This window comes from Ursus americanus, chromosome 13, assembly GCF_024610735.1.
Source record: "Ursus americanus isolate L20-20 chromosome 13, mUrsAme1.1.p, whole genome shotgun sequence".
Lineage (NCBI taxonomy): Eukaryota > Metazoa > Chordata > Mammalia > Carnivora > Ursidae > Ursus > Ursus americanus.
The window spans coordinates 2,039,911-2,058,653 of record NC_142139.1 but is presented as its reverse complement, the minus strand read 5'-3'; the positions used below and the strand labels follow the sequence as shown (position 1 = coordinate 2,058,653).

Here is an 18,743-nt window from a genome sequence, read left to right as displayed (position 1 = left end):
AGAATTTCTGCTTTGGAAATGGTAGCATCCATTAACTATGGATAAGTATTACTGTTTGTGTTTTTTCAGATCAGTTTCATAAGAACTTAATTTTGGTGGTGTGATTTAAATTTAAATGACAAAAGTCATTACTTTTGTATAAAAAGTCCAGCAATTAAACTTGTTACCTATTTAAGGTATTAAGTGTTAATTACATTTGGCTCTAAAGCAGTATTTATCTTATTTTTTTTAGACATCCACGGCTATTTCAGGAAATTCTTCTAGTACCAGTGTTTCCTCTTCAGTAACTAGTGGCCTAACTGGATGGGCAGCTTTTGGAGCTAAAACTTCCTCTGCTGGTCCATCAACAGCAAAATTGAGTTCAACAACCCAAAACAATAGTGGGAAACCTGCTACCTCATCAACTAACCAGAAGCCTGTGGGTTTAACTGGTCTGGCGACGTCATCTAAGGGTGGAATAGGTTCTAAAATAGGTTCCAATAACAGCACTGCACCCACTGTACCGTTGAAACCACCTCCACCTCTGACTTTGGGCAAAACTGGCCTTAGTCGCTCCGTTAGTTGTGACAATGTTAGCAAAGTGGGTCTTCCTAGTCCTAGTAGTTTAGTTCCAGGAAGCACCAGCCAGATCAGTGGGAATGGAAATAGTGGGACATCAGGGCCTAGTGGAAATACCACTAGCAAAACCACTTCAGAATCAAGCAGCTCTCCCTCAGCATCTCTTAAAGGTCCAACTTCACAAGAATCACAGCTCAATGCCATGAAGCGATTACAGATGGTCAAGAAGAAAGCTGCCCAGAAGAAACTGAAGAAGTAATGTGGCCATGTAGGTTTTTATATCGCGTTACCCTAAGTCTTATTATTAGGACATAAACTGTAATATACTATAATTTAATAAAAATCTTCACCATGAAATTTCTATTATTTCTTACCTTAAAATGCTAAATGTTTTTAAGCAAAATTTGGTAATCTATTTTATTTTAAGTCTGTTTAACATTTTTATTTTAACAGTTTCCATAGTGTGTGAAAACAATGATTAAAATTGATTAATTCCTGATGAGAACTTTTGGAATCCCAAGAGACTGATAGCATACATGAATTTTTTAAAAAAAGAAATAGTCTATCTTCTAGCAAAGCCCCAAGAATTAATCCTGCTGAATAAGGTGGCAGGAATGACCCAATATAAAGTTTACTACTTTACCCAAAATATTCCGGATATTCCATGTTAGTCCCCGGCCTCATTTCAATTGATTCTCCCTCTCCCCCCAAATATTTCATGTCCCCATTTTCAAAATTAATTTTACATAATTGATTTCTCATATTTCTGTATTATATCTTTACCTTTTTTTTTTATCACTTATATCAGTTCTTTAGGGGTCTATCTCTTCTAATAGATTATGAACTCCCATAATGCAGTACTTTTCTCCCATTGCCTGCTTTTCCTCACATTGCTGGTCTAACATATGCACATAGTATGTACCTGATAAATGTTGAATTTTGTTATCCTGGTTATCCACATTCCTGAGAATTCTTGAGCAAAATACTCATTCCAAGAATTTTTGTGGATGGATAATTTCTTAGTTGTTTACATAATGATAGCTTCTTCCTATACCATGGGGAGAAAAGGAGCTGCTTTATTTTTAATGCCTGAAAGTGTTACCGTTTTACTTTTGGTTAACTTTGTATAAAAGAAGCTCCTATATCATGATTAAATCTTGAAATTGTTTTGAAGTATGTGTATGTGCATTGTTAAATCACAAAATGTGAGGGGTCTGAGTCGTAGCCTTATTTGTAAATTAACAAATTAGCCTACCATTGTTTTACATATAGTTCTGACAGAAGATATGAGGCTTTCTGGACCAGAGAAACAATTTAGTACCCACAAGCAAAATGCAGCAGCCATTTTGTACTTCATAAATACCTCATTTCATCAGAAACTAGAAGTCCAAAAAATTCTTAAATTCATCAGACTGTGAGCAGCAGCCTTATTCCTTCAGCTTTGATGTGTGCTACAGAATTTCCATAAACCTCTAATCAGAAGCCCTTTCCCTTAATCCCTAAATTTTTCTAACATCTTCTAAAATATATTGGTAAAAGATTTCTGTGACGATAAAGCTTTTTAAATGAACTTGCTCTTTTTTCTAAGGAAAGATACTACTTTACACTACCCTTAAACAAGGACACTAAATTATTCATAGTAAAATAGAATTCAGGATTGAGATAATCCCATTACTTGCATGTGGGGTAAACATCTATTTACGTGTTTAAAATCTGCCTACAGATGTTTCTGTTTTGAGAAACAAAGATTTCTGTTGATTAAACATCATTTGGCATGAACCTCAAATCCCCTTTAGGGTCAAAAGACCAAAAACAGCCCATAAAATCATCATTACTTGTTTATAGTTCAGGGCCAGTTTGGACTAAACTGGACAAAATGATCTGATACAAACTCAGCTCAAGGACCAACAGTTCACGTGACCTCAGTACCTACGAGAAATTAAAGCAGTAATGCACAGTTTGCACATTGGCACTTGAAGTGGAAAATTTTATCCCATCGCAGTCAGAAGCAACTTTTAATTTCTACCGTACTTCAGAGAGGATGTTAGAAGACTTTTTAGGAAGTTATCTTTCATTGAGCATGGCTGTTTGTGTAGATTATATGTGTGCATGAATACATAATTGGAATCTGTACATATGAAAGTATGCATCCATCTAGTAATGTCTATAATTCAGTTTGGTATTTTATACAGATACTTTTGTATTATATCTTCAAGGTACATCTTAGACCTTGATTTTTCCATACTTACATTAAGTGAACTACAAAGCTTTTTAACTGAACATGTGATGAAAGTAATATTAGTAGTATTTATCATTTAATTTATTTTGTTATGCATAGTTTTTTTCCCCCACTAGAATTTAAGTTGTGTGAGGGCAGGGATCTTGTTTGATTTGCACACCATTGTATTCCCACTGCAGCTCTCCATAAATATTTATTATGCCAATGAATGAATAAAGAGATAAGTAGGTGAGCCAAGGTAGGCTTTTAGGATTGTAAACTCAAATCCTACTTTAGTAGAAATTTGGTCAGTATCACCTTTTGTGTATTGTGCTTTTTGTTGGATTTCAGTGACTTAAAAAAAAAACACACACACACACTAAAGAAACACTGGCTGAAAGTCAGAAGACCTGCTTTTGAATCCCAGTCTCTCCATGTATGAGCTGGATCTTTGGTTTCCTCCTATTCTATAAAACATGGATGATAATTAATGAGATGAAATGGAAGGCATCTGATACTCTAAGGTTAGGTTTCTGATTCTTATGCTTAATAAGGATGTGGTAGTACTGTTTATTAGTAACTGAGATTATAAGTTATATTGCGATGATCATAGGTTATATAGAAAATGTATCATTTTAAAAAATAAATTTATATTAACGCAGTAATTATAAAAATTTAAGCCATTAGAAAAAGCCATAAATACATTTACATACCATAGTATTATTTTCTTTTAACATAAGATAAACTTTACTAAGAATACACCCCCTAGATTTTTTAACAAGAACATCTCATTCCAGTATATGCTAAAGTGTGACTTGTTTTCCTAAAAAACTGAAGCAAATCTTGCGTGTATTGGGAAAGCAGTAGCTGGCTTACAGAGACTGAACTGGAATTCTTGTAGTCCTGGAGTGAAGATGCGTTATATTGGATAATTTTGTAGATCACAGATAATTTAATGACTGAGTTTTTATATATATTATTTAGTGTGTATAGGAAGAGGATGGTAACAGAAAAAGTTGTACTAACTGTCTATAAATTGGAGTCTTTCCCCAGAGAATGTAAAGTCTAGTGTCCTTCTAGTCAATGACATTTAATGACTTCTTCATCAACTGTAATGTAAATTTATATGTCTAATTTGGCTTGAATGTTGTGAGGGCTAGATGTATTCAGTATTAAGTACGTTGAGTACCTTAAGAAGCCAGTTATGACAAATAGGATTTCAATAAAGTGGTTTTCTCGCCATCTTAGAATATAAATATTTCATCTCTCTTCACATGGCTCTAAGAGGGTTTTGCAATAGACAAAAATCTAAGAAGCTTATGGGAAAAGTTAAGAGTTTTCAATTTCATGTTTCAGTAATAAAAACACTAATTTTTGTAAATCATCTGAACTATTAATCACAAATAGTGACAGGCACTTATTAGCCAGCTCTGAAAGTCCAAATTGTATTTTAGGCAAATATGGACTATATCAGCACTTAGAATATTTCATGCAATGCTGCATTTATATGATTTTGCATAACTCAATCTTCATAGAATTATTTTATAGTAATGAATACTAAAAGAAGGTATTTTTCTAAAATACAAGGAATGTTCAGATAGTAGCTTTGTGCCTTCTTCCACATGATTTAAGTACCCATCGCAATTTTGTATTACTGAATTTTTTATAATTTCCGGACAGTATTATGTATAATATTAGGTTACAGCATCTGTATTTAAAAATAAATACTACATAAAATGTGTACATATACTTGTTTATTTGTTTTACAAAGAAAAACCACCACAAAAATTTCTCCTTCATTCTTGGCAAAAATACCCATTTCAGAGAATTCTATACTGTACAATAACATTTAAATTTTAAAATATAAAGAAATAATTTTTTCTTAATGCCTTAATTATAATGATGTCACCAATAGTTTTATCTTTTTAAACTCCTTAAAGACTTGCATACATCATAATTATCTTTGAATTTTATTTCCCTTGGGCCCAACAAAATAACATCTGACTGCAAAATTATAATTACTTGATTTTAAACAACATACTAAGAAAATGGAGGTATTGCATAATGTTAAAAAAAAATAAAGCCTAAGTGGCATGTGAAATGTAGGTATATTTTTAAAACAGCAACAACATAGTTTTATAGTAATACATGTTTCTCAGAATAGTGAGGGACTGCAGTCGGCGGCCTCATTACAACACTTGCTCAGCGCTAACTGCAGCTATGACTTTAGTGTTGTGGTTTCTACGAAGGTCAGACAGGAAGCATCAATCCTAGGACCACATAAGTAGACAAAGCTTCTCGTATACATCTAGTCACTTATTTCAGCCAGAAAAGTAGATATGTACTACTTACACAGTTTTTCATTTTGTGGGGAGCATTAAGGTCATGGCTAATTTGAATATATGTATTTAATACACACTGTTATATATAACAGTATTATATAAATATATACAGTATATATTACTGTATATATTACAGTATCTAATATATATGTATATTTAATATATGTATAATTTCCCCACTAGTTGGTTTGTTGGGCATATTCGTAGTTACCGCAAGTAGCAAGTTTGGATTTCCTTTTGCTTTACCCTAGGCAAACTGGAATTTACTTATATTTCATCACTGGGGACAGAGCACTATTTGAAAGACATAAAAAGTCTCTGTATATCCAAAAAAGAGAATCCTCTTTTGGTATCCAAACTTAAAATGAAAAAATGTTATGCAAAAACAACTTACCATTAGAACCTTATAAAATCATCTTCAAGTATTTCAAGAACAATATTATAAAATGCAAATGTTTCTGTCATGTAGATGTCTTATGAATTTCTAGGGGTGTACATGTCATATACATACATTAAACAGCCATCTGAAAAGCAGCACTCTTCATTTTGTTATTTGTGTTCCTCAGTAATATATGTAACAATATACATTATAGAGATGAAATCTCTCAAAGTAACAATCAAATCTTACAATCTCATGTCATATCAGCACATTCTGTGTGAGCAATGTAAGTCCACCTTATTTTGGTTTTTAAAGGAAACCACTAAGTCAAATTTAACCTTACTGTTCTAAAGAAGCATCTACAGGTCAATAAGTTGTCTTGACAAAATATGCCTGACATCTTAGGGGACAGTTTGGAACTATTCCCCAATTAAAGTTCAGTGTCCCAGGACATTGTGTTTCAGCAAATGTGATCCTTAATGCCTGCCTTGTCTAAGTACAAATCAGCAACTAAAAATATTTACATCTTGGCTCAGAACATGGAACACACATTTCCCATTCATTATCCAAATGATTGAGTGATCCAAAAATATTTCCTCATTCAAGTAACAGCGATCATGCAGGATCATTTTTAAGCAATTATACTTTAAAAAATGTTTAAACAAAACAAAATTTAAAAAACCCTAGATACTTCATTATCTCTAGACTAACATACATCACGGAAGTTCTTGTGGCCCTTGATTTTGAAAAACTTCTCAATACTTAAATATCGACCTGAGGGAAAAATGGTTCTTATCAATGTCCCTTATTTGTATCACTAGGTGCTCTGCTGATAGCAAGTGTATACATTCCTGGAGGGTTCGTACAGCATAGTGGTTAAGACTATACACCCCAGAACCAGAGCTAGGTTTGAGTCCAGCCCGACCACTTACTAGCAGTGTGACTTGGGCTAAATTCCATCACCTCTCTGGGCCACAGTTTCATCATAATGTGTTGTGAGTATCAAGTAAGTTACCACATGAAAAGCATTTAGAACAATTTCTGGCATGTAGTATGCATTCAGTAAATGTTAGATATTATGTTATTCAGGTATTTTTTCATTCAAAATTTAAAGAGACGTTCCACATCAAAGACTTCCGGTTGGCTGTTAATTCCTATTCTTATGTGTATTTAGTATACTCCCTGGTTTATGCATATATGTGTATAATCTATATGATATACATCTATATGTATAAACGACATAATGAATATGATTATAGGTATGTGAAGATATATGTGCACACGTGCAAAAGAGAGAATAAGAGAAACAGAAAAAACCATAGTTGGGGCAAAATACATAATACGATAAATTGAAAAAATCTTATCCTTAGGTCCAACTTTTCATGTTGATAAAGAACACATTACCCTTTCAAGGATCTCCACTTTTAAGTAGTTGATAGTTGGAGCTTGAGCGGTCTGTTTTTTGAGCTTGAGCTATTTGTTTTGCTGTTTCTGTTTGTTAAGTGTTTCCCTCAACATGTATTCTTCAAAATACATTTGAAATCATCTTGTTAGGAAGCACAGTCTTCCTTAAAACTTGATCCAGGATCAGTTCATGTAGTTTGGAGGTTTCTTGACTTCTAGACCAACGTTTTGTAATCTAAGTTTTATGAGGTAGTCAATCAATAACTTGCCAGAAAACAGAAGTCAGGGGCTTCTTTTCTTAAGCGTAAGTCATCTTCCCAAGGTAGTTAGCTGGCACATATCCTTTCTGCCCCTGAGCTTCAGCTAACCACCACTCTTTATTGCCACTTAGGTCACAAAATCGAAGTATGTGGACTCTTTGGTATTCCTGAAGGCTGAGTTCATGGTCACTTCGTGCTTGAAAGGCATGAACTGCATAGAAAATCTAGACAAAAAAGCAAATGACATTATTGGAAGCAGGACCTAAATATTTAGACAAACATAATAAAGATATCCAAGCTTTTCAAAAGAACGCTAAGTTTTTTTTTCAAAGTCACATTCCCCAGTTCCTTCTGTTGGATTTATTTTGCTAAAACATGACCCAGATGAGAATACAGTTCAATAGGCATTCTTATTGTTCTGTGGGGAGGAATCTAAACTGCCCATGCTTGAAGGCAATCTGGTAGTTTCTATTAAAAGATTTATTTTTATTTTATTTTTTTTTACATAGGCTCCACACCCAACGTGGTGCTTGAACTCATGAAGAGTCACATGCTCTACTGACTGAGCCAGCCAGGTGCCCCTAAAAGATTTTGAAGTGTTAGTTTTTTTTGTCTTGTTTTTATTCAGTAATAGCTCTTTAAGAATCTCTCCTACGGGGCCTCCTGGGTGGCTCAGTCGGTTAGGTGTCTGCCTTCGGCTCAGGTCATGATCCCAGGACCCTGGGATGGAGCCCCGCATCAGGCTCCCTGCTCAGTGGGGAGCCTGCTTCTCCCTCTCCCCCCTGCTCGTGCTCTCTCTTGCTATGTCTCTCTCTGTCAAATAAATAAAATCTTTTTTTTAAAATCTCTCCTATAGAAATAGAAACATTGGCAGAGATTTTTAAATAATAATATTATTGCAATATCCGTTAACATGGTGAAAAGTGAGAGGGAAATGGGAATAACACTAAGTGTTCAGTAAGAGAATAGTTAAATCTATTCTAGACCTTTACACTAAGGAAATTTGTAGTAATTAAAAATGCTGTTTTCTGAGACTAATAGCATGGGCAAATGCTTATGATGAAAGAGTAAGCCAAAAAAAAAAAAAAAAAAAAGGATATCAAATCAGATGTATAATATAAATCTAATAGTGTTAGTTTCTTTGAATGGTAGAATTAGAGATGATTTTCATTTTTCTTATTTTTTAAACCTATTTTATAATGACAATGCATTAAATTTATAATTTTTAAATTATTTAAGAAGCCTAGAAGAAATTAATAAAACATGCTTCGGTCAAAAGAATTTTTCTCTAACCTCAAAAGAATACTTCAGAATTATTGGATGCATAAGAAGCCCCTAAGTGTTTATAGTCCCTCTACCACTAAAAACGTAAGATTGATAACAGAACTGTTTAGTTATATCATAAAATTAAGCAATTGACTAACAACATTTTATTCATTAAGTCAAAATTTATTAAGTACCTATTAAGTGCCAGATATTATCAAAGAATTTACAGCCCAGCTAGGGAGAAAGTGGTGTACAAAATGTGTACAAAAAGGCCCCCCAAAGGGTGTACACACACACACAGACACACACACAACCAACAAAAACACCCTACACACATAAGGGATATATGTGAGCTGGTTTTTGAAAGAGGTAACCTTGTGTAGGTGACAAAGCTGATAAAGGGGGTGGATATGTCATATTCCAAGGTACATAGAACAAAAACAGTATCTGGGAAAGGCAAGCAGATTAACTTTCTCAAAATTGAGGGTCAATGTTAAAAGGAAATGGTAAGAAATAAGAGGACTTCATCGAGCAGGAAAAGAGACTGGGGAATGTGGGGAGGGCACCATATAGTTAGCTTGTTGTTCTGTAGATGTTGAGCTGTTATTTAAATTTAGATGAAATTTTGATATCATTGATTTTATATCATCTCAACAATTCTAGCATGAGCTCCACCTCAAAGACAGGAGCATTTAGGGGGTGTCTGGTGGACTTAGTCAGTAGAGCATGTGACTCTTGATCTTAGGGTCATGAGTTCAAACCCCAGGTTAGGTGTAAAGCTTACCTAAAAAAAAAAAAAAGAGGAACGTTTAAACTTTTCTCCACTGACCATGCAATGGTACACAGTAGAAATTCAGATATATATTAATTTGATTTAAAAGCTAGACCAAAAGTCTTGGATATCACACAAGAATATACAAGAGATAACCTTGCATCATACAAGATACAAGACAGATTGTTGGGCATGGATTATTTTGTAATTTAAAAATTAAAGAAGAGGGGTCCTTGGGGGCTCAGTTGGTTAAGCATCTGCCTTCAGCTCAGGTCATGATCTCAGGGGCCTGGGATCGAGCCCAGCATTGGGCTCCCTGCTCAGCAGAGTCTGCTTAAAGATTCTCTCTCTCTCCCTCTGCCCCTCCCCCCACTCATGCTCACTCTCTCTCTCTCAAATAAATAAATAAAATCTTTTAAAAAATTTAAAAAATAAAAAGGAAGAAGACAAAAAGGAAGACGCTATAAATTTTTGAACAATGAGGTGGTGGCAATAATAACCATCTTTTCTATGCTCATGACAGTTTACATGTCCGATGTGCTTTATCCTCGACAACCCTGTGAGTTGTGACTTGGAAAAGCAACATGCTTTCATCATACAGTTCGTGGTGCTAGGACTGTATCTCCTAACTCCAAATCCTGTGCTTGGTCCATTTCTCATACTAGTTTAGGAAGCAGACTCTTGTTCTAAAAGGATGTGCAGTGTAAATTCTTGTGGAAAGGGACTGAGATCTCTAATATGTTGCGGCCGATCTTTTTGTTGTTGATTAGAAAATGAAGACATTGATTAGATTCACAAGAGCAGAATGGAGGTTTTGGTGGGCAAAAGCTTTCAGGAACACGATACGCCATCATACAGTCTCTGCTTATCTGTAGAGCCCACGCTAGCGGCTGCTAGCCAACTTTGAGAATTTTAATACACAACATAGATGCGTTGCCAACGCAGCTATAGACTGTTTAGCAGGTTGAATTACCTACTAATATATGATTCCTAAATATTTGTGGTGGTCTTTCACTTTGGCACATGTTCCCTCAAAGGGAATATAAAATCTTCCACTTAAATCTATTTGGTATGAGGGGCGCCTGGGTGGCTCAGTTGGTTAAGCATCCGACTCTTCATTTTGGCTCAGGTCGTGATTTCAGCATCATGGGATTGAGCTCCGTGGCCAGCTCCGTGCTAAGCAGGGAGTCTGTTGGAGGTTCTCCCTCTCCCTCTCCCTCAGCCCCTCCCCCAGCTCATGCTCCTGCTCTCACTCTCCCCCCACTGCCAAATAAATAAATAAGTCTTTTTTAAAAACTATTTGGTATGAAATTACAGCAGAGCATATATTTTAAACACTAAATATAAATTCTCATGAAACTGTAAATTTAAAGTACAAAATTATATAAATATTTTAAGTGATCATGGCCCAAAATTATTTAGGATGAGCATATTTCAGTTTTACATGTTTATGCCTCCCATTTAACATAAGATAGATACTCAAAATGGAACTAAGTCCACTTTTAAAGAGACAGCAGTTGATATCATTAGACCACAAGTTAGAAGTTTTCAGCCTGTTATACATAAAAGCTGAAGAATTTCTCATTTTTTGGAATATTTTGATTGTTCTAGGTTGTATCTTCCCAAGTTTCGATACTAATGTTTTGGTTCAGGTACATTAATTAAATGTTACTAATTTAAGCCATAAGCATTTGATCCCTTTTTCTTCAGCATTTATATTTTATTGGTTGCTTCTTTGCACTCTGTAAAGCTCTGGCTCATTTTATGTACAGTAGTCTATGAATACGACCCAGTTCTCTACAGCAGTAACTTTTTTTAAATAACACTCTATATTGTGTTACTGACTCTTACTCAATTTATCACGCAGTGTTTATACCCACGGACCTCGCCCTGCAGTAGCATTCCCAGCTCAGTACCCCTTATTCTACATTTGTGCACTTACTTATTTCCCCCTTAGTGAGCCACATTAGCTGTCTTTATTGAATCTCATTTTATCGATTTCATCCAAGTTCTTCAATTAACAACAAAAATAATAATATATTTTAATCTTCCTTTCCAAAACTAAAAATTTAGCTACAAAACCAGTATTTATCATACTATATCATATGTAGTTCAGAAAACCAAGGTAGTTATATTGCATAAAAAAGGCTCTTTCTTCTCTTCCTCCCTCCCGGAGCAAGCTTTCACATTCTTCAGTGATCAATTATGTATTGTTATTATGCAAGTAATTGATATAAAGAAATGATTTTAAATAAAGGTAAGGAGAAATCACCCAACTGCTATTAATACCTTGTATTTCTTCTCTTTTCTCCTTCCATCTCTCCTTCCCTTGTTCCTTCTCTTCCTTTTTTTTCTTTCTACCTACCTACCTGAAGTGGCAATAAAATGGAATTATAGTATACATAATTTTTGCAGCCTGCTTTTTACTTTAAAATATATTTGATAATCTTTTCATATCAATAAATAGGTCTCTAAAGCATCATTTTAATGCCTACTTAAATACACTATGGTATAGCCTGATGGCCTTTGGAGCACTATCTAAACAATGACATATAGACATGTAGCATTATCGTCAAAAGTAGCTGAAACATGTAAAGATGAAGCACCAGACAGTGAATTTAGAATTAGTGCCAAAAACTACTTTTCAGAAGTTTGTAATTCAAAAATTATGTCCTCAGTATTGTTAATGTGGAAAAAAAGGAAATAGCACTGATTCTCAGACATTGAACTTCCCTCTAACCGGGCCATGGGTATTCAGGAGGGCATGTGTGGTGATGAGCACTGGATGTTATATGCAAATAATGAATCACTGAACACTACATCAAAAGCTAATGACATACTCTATGTTGGCTAATTGAACAAAATAATAAAAAAAATTAAAAATATAAATAAATAAAAAATATAAAACTGGGTTTAGCCATTATTAAACCTGATCCACTTTGAGAAGTGCTGAAGATCGCATCACGTTAGTCCCCTACCTTGCTTACCAAGCAAAGCATCTTAGATCCTGCGGTGAGCAGACTCTAAGATCGACACTGCCTGTTGAACACATCCTACGTAATAAGGTCCCTAATACACTGACTTTGAGTCAAAGATTATGCTGAGTGATGCCTGACATAAGCAGGTGAGTCCTTTAAGAGAGAGTTCAGGCCATTTCTGAAGGGAGAAATCCGAAACCAGAGAGATGCTCATCTGCTGGCCTTGAAGAAGTACGCAGCCGTGCTGTGAACTGCCTACAGACATAGCCACAGGGCAGGGGGCTGAGCGCAGCCTGCAGTAGGTGAGTGTCCTTGGCGGATGGCCAGCAAGAAAACAGAGGCCTCAGTCCTAGTACCAGAACAAGGAACTGAGGCTTGCCAAAAACCAGGGCTTGGAAGAGAACTCAGAGTTTCAGGAAGGAAAAGAGCCCAGCGAGCGTCTGGATTGCAGCGATGGGACACGCCGAGCAGAGCACCCAGCTAAGCTGTGCCTGCACTTCTGACCGTGGAAATGGTGAGATAATACATCTGTGTTGTCCTACCAATCTCCCTGCTATTTCTTATGTTCCATAAATGAGTGAAACCATATGATAATTGTCTTTCTCTGCTTGACTTATTTCACTTAGCATTATCTCCTCCAGTCCCGTCCATGTTGCTGCAAATGAAGGGAAGAATGAAGGGGGGTAAACAGAAGGGGAATGAACCACGAGAGACTCTGGACTCTGGGAAACAAACTGAGGGCTTCAGAGGGGAGGGGTGGGGGACTGGGATAGGCCAGTGATGGGTAGTAAGGAGGGCACGTATTGCATGGTGCACTGGGTGTTATACACAAACAATGAATCATGGAACACTACATCAAATACTAAGGATGTACTGTATGGTGACTAACATAACATAATAAAAAATTAAAAAAAATACTTCTGTGTTGTCTTAAGCCACTTAGTTTGTGATAATTTTTTATGAGGCAGTGAAGACTAATACAAATTGTGTCATTACTCCTTGACGGGCAAAAGGGGAGAATACATTGGAATAGGAAGGCATATTTGTTTGCTTTTGTTATATTTTTTGATAGAACATAAAGTAGTGAGTAAAGCAATGAAAGATTAAGTCCTTTAGTATAAATCAGTACTGCCAGGTTGCAATATCTATTCCCTCTTCCCCATTACTCTACAACAGCTCTGGATCATCATTTAGGGAGCTTCTGAAACTTTCGGAGAAAGTCCATGCTTTCTGTGTGGGATGTGCGTGGAGGAATCTGGATGGATTGGTTCTTAGGTGCCAAATAGCAGAGTGACTGTACTTCCCAATTATACCTGTCACAGTTATCTCATCCAGTGAACACTGTTTCATTAACAGAAGTGTCCCATTATAGATAATAAGTTATATTTTCACCTGACCCATAAGACTTGTGATCCACTAGAACCATTCTGGAAAATGAGGGAGGCTCTTAATCCAACAGTCTTTTTCCTTGAGTGGGTGGGAGAATGGATAAGCAAGTTAAGTCTCTAGAGCAGTGGTTTCTAACCTATTTAAGTAGCATTTTCCTTTGAAAACTTGCTGAAAGCTATGTACTTCTTTTACCGTGGTTATGCACATAAGCACAAAATTTCCAACATATTTGAAGGGATTTATAAATCCTTCCAAAGTCCATTAATAGATCCCTTTTATGCCTGGAGTCGACATTAAAAACTCAACTTGAGTCTAAAAAGCACAGAGTCACTAGTCTGGTCAGTCTGAACTTGCCTATTTATGACCGATTTTTAGGCCCCCATTGATGCTCCCTGAATATCAGGTATAGGTCAAGGTTACCCAGCTACCTGTCTTTCTGGTCAGGGTCCACTAGAACAGTCAATAAAAGTAGATTACAACCTACAACACCAATGGCAATATTCTATTTCAATTCTGGAAGAAAGACAAAAAAAAAAAGTGTTACTGCTACAGTAGAAAAGGATATGGAAGAAATGGTGACTCAAAGTGTCATACAGGTTTGAGATGATGTTCCTGATGATAAAATCAAGAACGAAATTAAATAGCCACACAGAAAATTGCTTTGTAGGCTTTGTAGTACGCCTCAAACGCATATTACAATATACAATGTATTCTCACTGTTCACAAAAAAAGATAAAATTTACTCCCACTTTTCAATCACCTTATAGGGACTTCTATAATGCATTCATTGTTCTATTAGATTGTCACACCACAAGTGTGAGGGTTAGCCATTTTCTTCTCCACACTGTAGGAGTCAACAGAATGAAAACATCAGCCCTCTGATAAGGATTAGGAAGATCATACAAGGTTTTTCTTCTGTTTCCGAGGGCTGAACAGTAGTTGCATCATTGGAAAAGTCTGAAAACCACTAGCCCATGTACTTCTATTGACTGGAATTAAGACATTGAAGGAAATATTCCTATGTCTGTGTGTGGTTTTCTTCTCTCTCATACTGGGGTTTCTAACAGGTGCATTGTCTTCAACTCATAGTAAATTTACTGGGACAGACTTTGTCCATACCCAGGAAAGGCCTGCAATTAAGGCTCAATTATTTTGACACAGAGGAAAGTATTCAGGGATCCTACGTGGCCACTGATCCAAGCTGCATTTTCTAAACCAGTTTTGTTAGGAAGAATGCTTATATGTATGTCCCTGATACCAAGGTCTATTTTGAATTGGTTCCAAACTCAAGGGAGAAGAACAAATAGCACTCTATGAAGAGATACTACCAATATACTTTGTTTTGAGCAAAAGAAAATTATCTCATTTTTTCCCCTCTCTCGGTAATGGAAACTTCTAATGGACCTAATTCACATGAAACGTATTGATAGGATTACGCAGAGAGAATTACTTTGCAGTAGCAGCTATTAGGAAATAGACTTCAAATCCCATGCCAAAAAGCCTCAGTGAGGCACTTACTTCAAAAGTCTCTGTAGAGCCAGTAGTAACTAGAGTTCAACATTAAGCCAGCTTTACGGTGTCTTGACAAATTTGGCCCTCAAATTTCTGTCCTTCTAGGTTATTGGGATAAATCAAAGTCTGCCAGAATATTTAATCCCAACCATAGATTTTACTGATAAAATTTCATTCATCTATTGGTTTTACAATATAATTTTGTTTTCTGGAAAATTTGAATAAACTAAGAGAGTGAACAAGTAATAGAAAAACAATGTTCTGAAATTTCAAGACAGTAGGGTGATAGAAGCATGTAGTAATGTCCAGATGAGTTAAGAATAAGTCATGACTGGGAGAAATTATTTACAAATTATACCTGATAAAGAACTTGCATCCAAAGTATACAAAGAACTCGTACAATTGGATAATAAGAAGGAAAATGACACAATTTGTAAAGTGGGCAAATATTTGAATAGACATTTCACCAGAGAAAACGCGTGAATGGCCAATAAGAACATAAAAGATACTCAACAGCATTAGTCAAATGCAAATTAAAACCACAATGAGATATCACTTTGCACCCAGTAGAGTGGCTATCATAATAATAAAAAAGACAATAAGGTGAGGATGTGGAGAAACTGCAATCCACAACCGCCATGCATTGCTGGTGGGTATGTAAAATGGTACAGCCAACTTGAAAAACAGTCTGGCAATTTCTTTAAAAAGTTAAACATAAATTCACCATATCAACAAGCAATTCTACTCCTAGGTATATACTCAAAAGAAATGAAATGCTCATAGAGACTTGTACGTAAATGTTTATAGCAGCATTATTCATTAAAGAAATTACCCAAAATGTCTATCAACTGGTGAATGGATAAACAAAATATGCTATATCCATAGAATGAAATACTATTAGGTGATAAAAAGCAACAAAGTACATATATATACCGCAACATGGTTGAATCTCAGTGAAAGAAGCCAACTGCAAAACACCACATATTGTATGAGTCCATTAATACAAAATATACCAAAAAAGTCAAAAATATGGAAAAAGAAAGTGAATTAGTAATTTCCTGAGGCTGGAGTGGGAAAGAGAACTGACTGTAAATTAGTGCAAAAGATTTTGGGGGGTGAAAGTTCTGTTCTAAAATTAGATTGGGGTGATAGTTGCACAGCTCTGTAAATATACTAAAATTCACTGAATTATCCACTTAAAATGGATGAATTTTATGGCATGTAAATAAGTCCTTAATAAAGATATTTTTTAAAAAGAATTCGTCATGAATTGAACAACAATCAATGTATCATTGATGAAAGAAACTAAATAGATAAACTATTTTTGAAGGGCAGCATGGCAGTGTCTATCAAGACTTTAGATATATATACCCTTTGATCCCCCAATATTTTTAGGAATTTGTCCTATGTAAGTACTCATATAAGTGCACAAAAATAGATCATCAAGGATCTTGCCTCATACAGTTTGAAATTTAAAAAAACCCAAATATTCTAAATGTCTTTTATTAGGGTAATAGTTACATATAAGTTATGATATATCCACAAAATGAATTATTATTCAGAATTTTTTAAGGAATAAGATAGATATTAGGTACTGTTGTGTCTAAGATACATTGTTAAGTGGGGGGAAAAAAGCAAATTATGTAACATATACACATTCCCACTGATAGAAATATATGTGTTTGTACATGCACAGAGAATGTCTGAAAAGATAAACCCTAATATTGTCCGAAGGCTAGGGTTAGGCGAGAAGGGAATAAAGAACTTTACTTTTAATTTATGTATATCTTTACACCATTTTAACTTTTCACAAATAACATGTATTACCCTTATAAAAAACAAATTTAAATTAATTAGTAAAAAGCCACTAAAGAAAAAAGCAAGTTAAAAAAGAAACGGTTAGCTGGTCGCCACTTGAGGATTCACAGTTATATACACGAAACTTTCTGAGGTAGTAAAAAGGAACCCTACATTATAGTTAACTTATTTTGTAAAAGAGTGATCCCCATAGTCTCTGCATTGGTGCAGCACGGGAAAGGTAGCTCTTAAAGGTTTCAGTAAATAGTGTGTGGCATTATACGAGAGATTAAAAATGGCCGATTATATAGATAGCTCAATGAAGACCACTTTTAGAGGAATCATGGACAATTTTCCACCTGCCTCCTTACGGTGGCAATCAGTTCAGTATTGAGCTGTTTTTCTCTGATGGAGGAGTATACAAAGACCATCTGTGCTTCACTCTAAGTGACAGCAGTGTAGTAATACTAACAATTACTATTTACTGAGTGTCTACTCTGGGCTGGGTACCTTACATGGACACACGTTCTGTAATCCTTGGGTCAAGCCTGCAACAGAGCAATTATGGTCCTTTTCCCCTCATTTGACGAAACAGGCTCAGAGAATGAAATTCCTTGCAAAAAGGGACACACACAAGAGAGTAAGTGTTCATAGAGCGAGGTCTCCTTGCTGTCAAAGCTGACACTCTTCCACCAGGTCTTACAGTTAGAACGCTATTCGGGAGAACGTCTTTCATGATTGGAACAGCCAAGCCGTGTCACATCAAGGTTCAAAGTCTTACCTGTTCATCTACCTCTTGAGAACTGTCAACGTCAGTGCCGTTTGTTTCAAACTTCCCGTACGTCCCACTAAGAGATGAGCTGCTATCACTTATGCTACTTTCCGGGGTGCCTGTGACACTGTCACTAGCTGGCCGTGAGGACACAAAGAGGCTGATGTTATCAAAATCATCATCACCGAACCTGTTCTCAGCGTCCAACTTCTGTACTTTCGCTGGATTGTAGGGTTTTAAGAAGGAGGAATACACGTATCCTTTTATAACTGGATAAGAATAAAAAGAAAGTAGAAACAAGGTCATTTGTGTGTACCCTCACCAAATTTGTGTTTAGAGAAGCAAAGAGAGGCCCCTGGGAAAATCTCAACTTGAAAAGAGGTGATAGTAGTTCTGTGCATTTTATGCAAAAAAGCTTACTTCCTGTGTCAACAAGCCACCTGCTTGTACTCCCCAGTGGGTCCTGCTGTTTCACCACAGCCACCAATTCCCCTTCCAGAAGACTGATGTCATATTCTTGGGTAGCATTGCACTTGCGCTTTGCTTGGTAGAGTTCTTCTTTACTGTATGTGGATAGAAGTTTGGAGCGGTGAATGTCAGTTTGACGGGGCACTTCCTGCTGGGAGAAGTAAGGAGAAATTGGGGTTTAGATAGACATATAATAAAATCTTCACTGAGCCGGCAAATATTTCTTCTCTGGAGATTTTTTAAAATGTTGAAGCCATACGTTGATTTGGGATTATTTCACTGCGGAAGCATTGATGGAGTTATTATCGTGAAGCATCCAGCTGAGTTATGCAGTGAAAAATTCTCTAGTTAGCACATGAGGGCAGTGTTGCAGAGAAGAAAGAAAATTCAACTGCGTATAAGAAGGCAGAGGTTCTAATCCCTCTTGGATGGAACAATTTTTAATTTTTGCCATCCTGTAGACAATTCCCTTGCGTATTAAGCACTTGATAAATAATATTTAATTAAGTAAATTGTACATGTGCATGTCTTTTTCTGGGAAATAGTATCAGTAAATTAGGCAGGAGGCTAGAGGCCTAGACCCCTCCCAGCTCTGCCTCAAGTGATTTTGAGAAAGCCACTTCATCTC

General features: G+C 35.9%; 2 protein-coding genes across 3 annotated transcripts in view; one reads left to right on the top strand and one right to left on the bottom strand.

Annotated features, from left to right (window-relative positions):
• Positions 1-4,517, top strand: part of INTS12 (integrator complex subunit 12) — a 29,056-nt gene extending 24,539 nt beyond the window's left edge. For both annotated transcript variants that reach the window (XM_045799230.2, XM_045799229.2), the window contains exon 7: positions 233-4,517. In XM_045799230.2, the coding sequence (XP_045655186.1) occupies positions 233-817 (585 nt within the window). In that variant the 3' untranslated portion in view covers positions 818-4,517. The remainder of the gene's footprint in view (positions 1-232) is intronic.
• A 2-nt stretch (positions 4,518-4,519) lies between these two features.
• Positions 4,520-18,743, bottom strand: part of ARHGEF38 (Rho guanine nucleotide exchange factor 38) — a 121,397-nt gene continuing 107,173 nt past the window's right edge. Inside the window, exons 12-14 of the mRNA XM_045799231.2 lie at positions 18,068-18,266; positions 17,657-17,916; positions 4,520-7,385 (exon numbers count right to left, since the gene is read on the bottom strand). Of these exons, the coding sequence (XP_045655187.1) occupies positions 7,200-7,385; positions 17,657-17,916; positions 18,068-18,266 (645 nt within the window). The 3' untranslated portion in view covers positions 4,520-7,199. The remainder of the gene's footprint in view (positions 7,386-17,656; positions 17,917-18,067; positions 18,267-18,743) is intronic.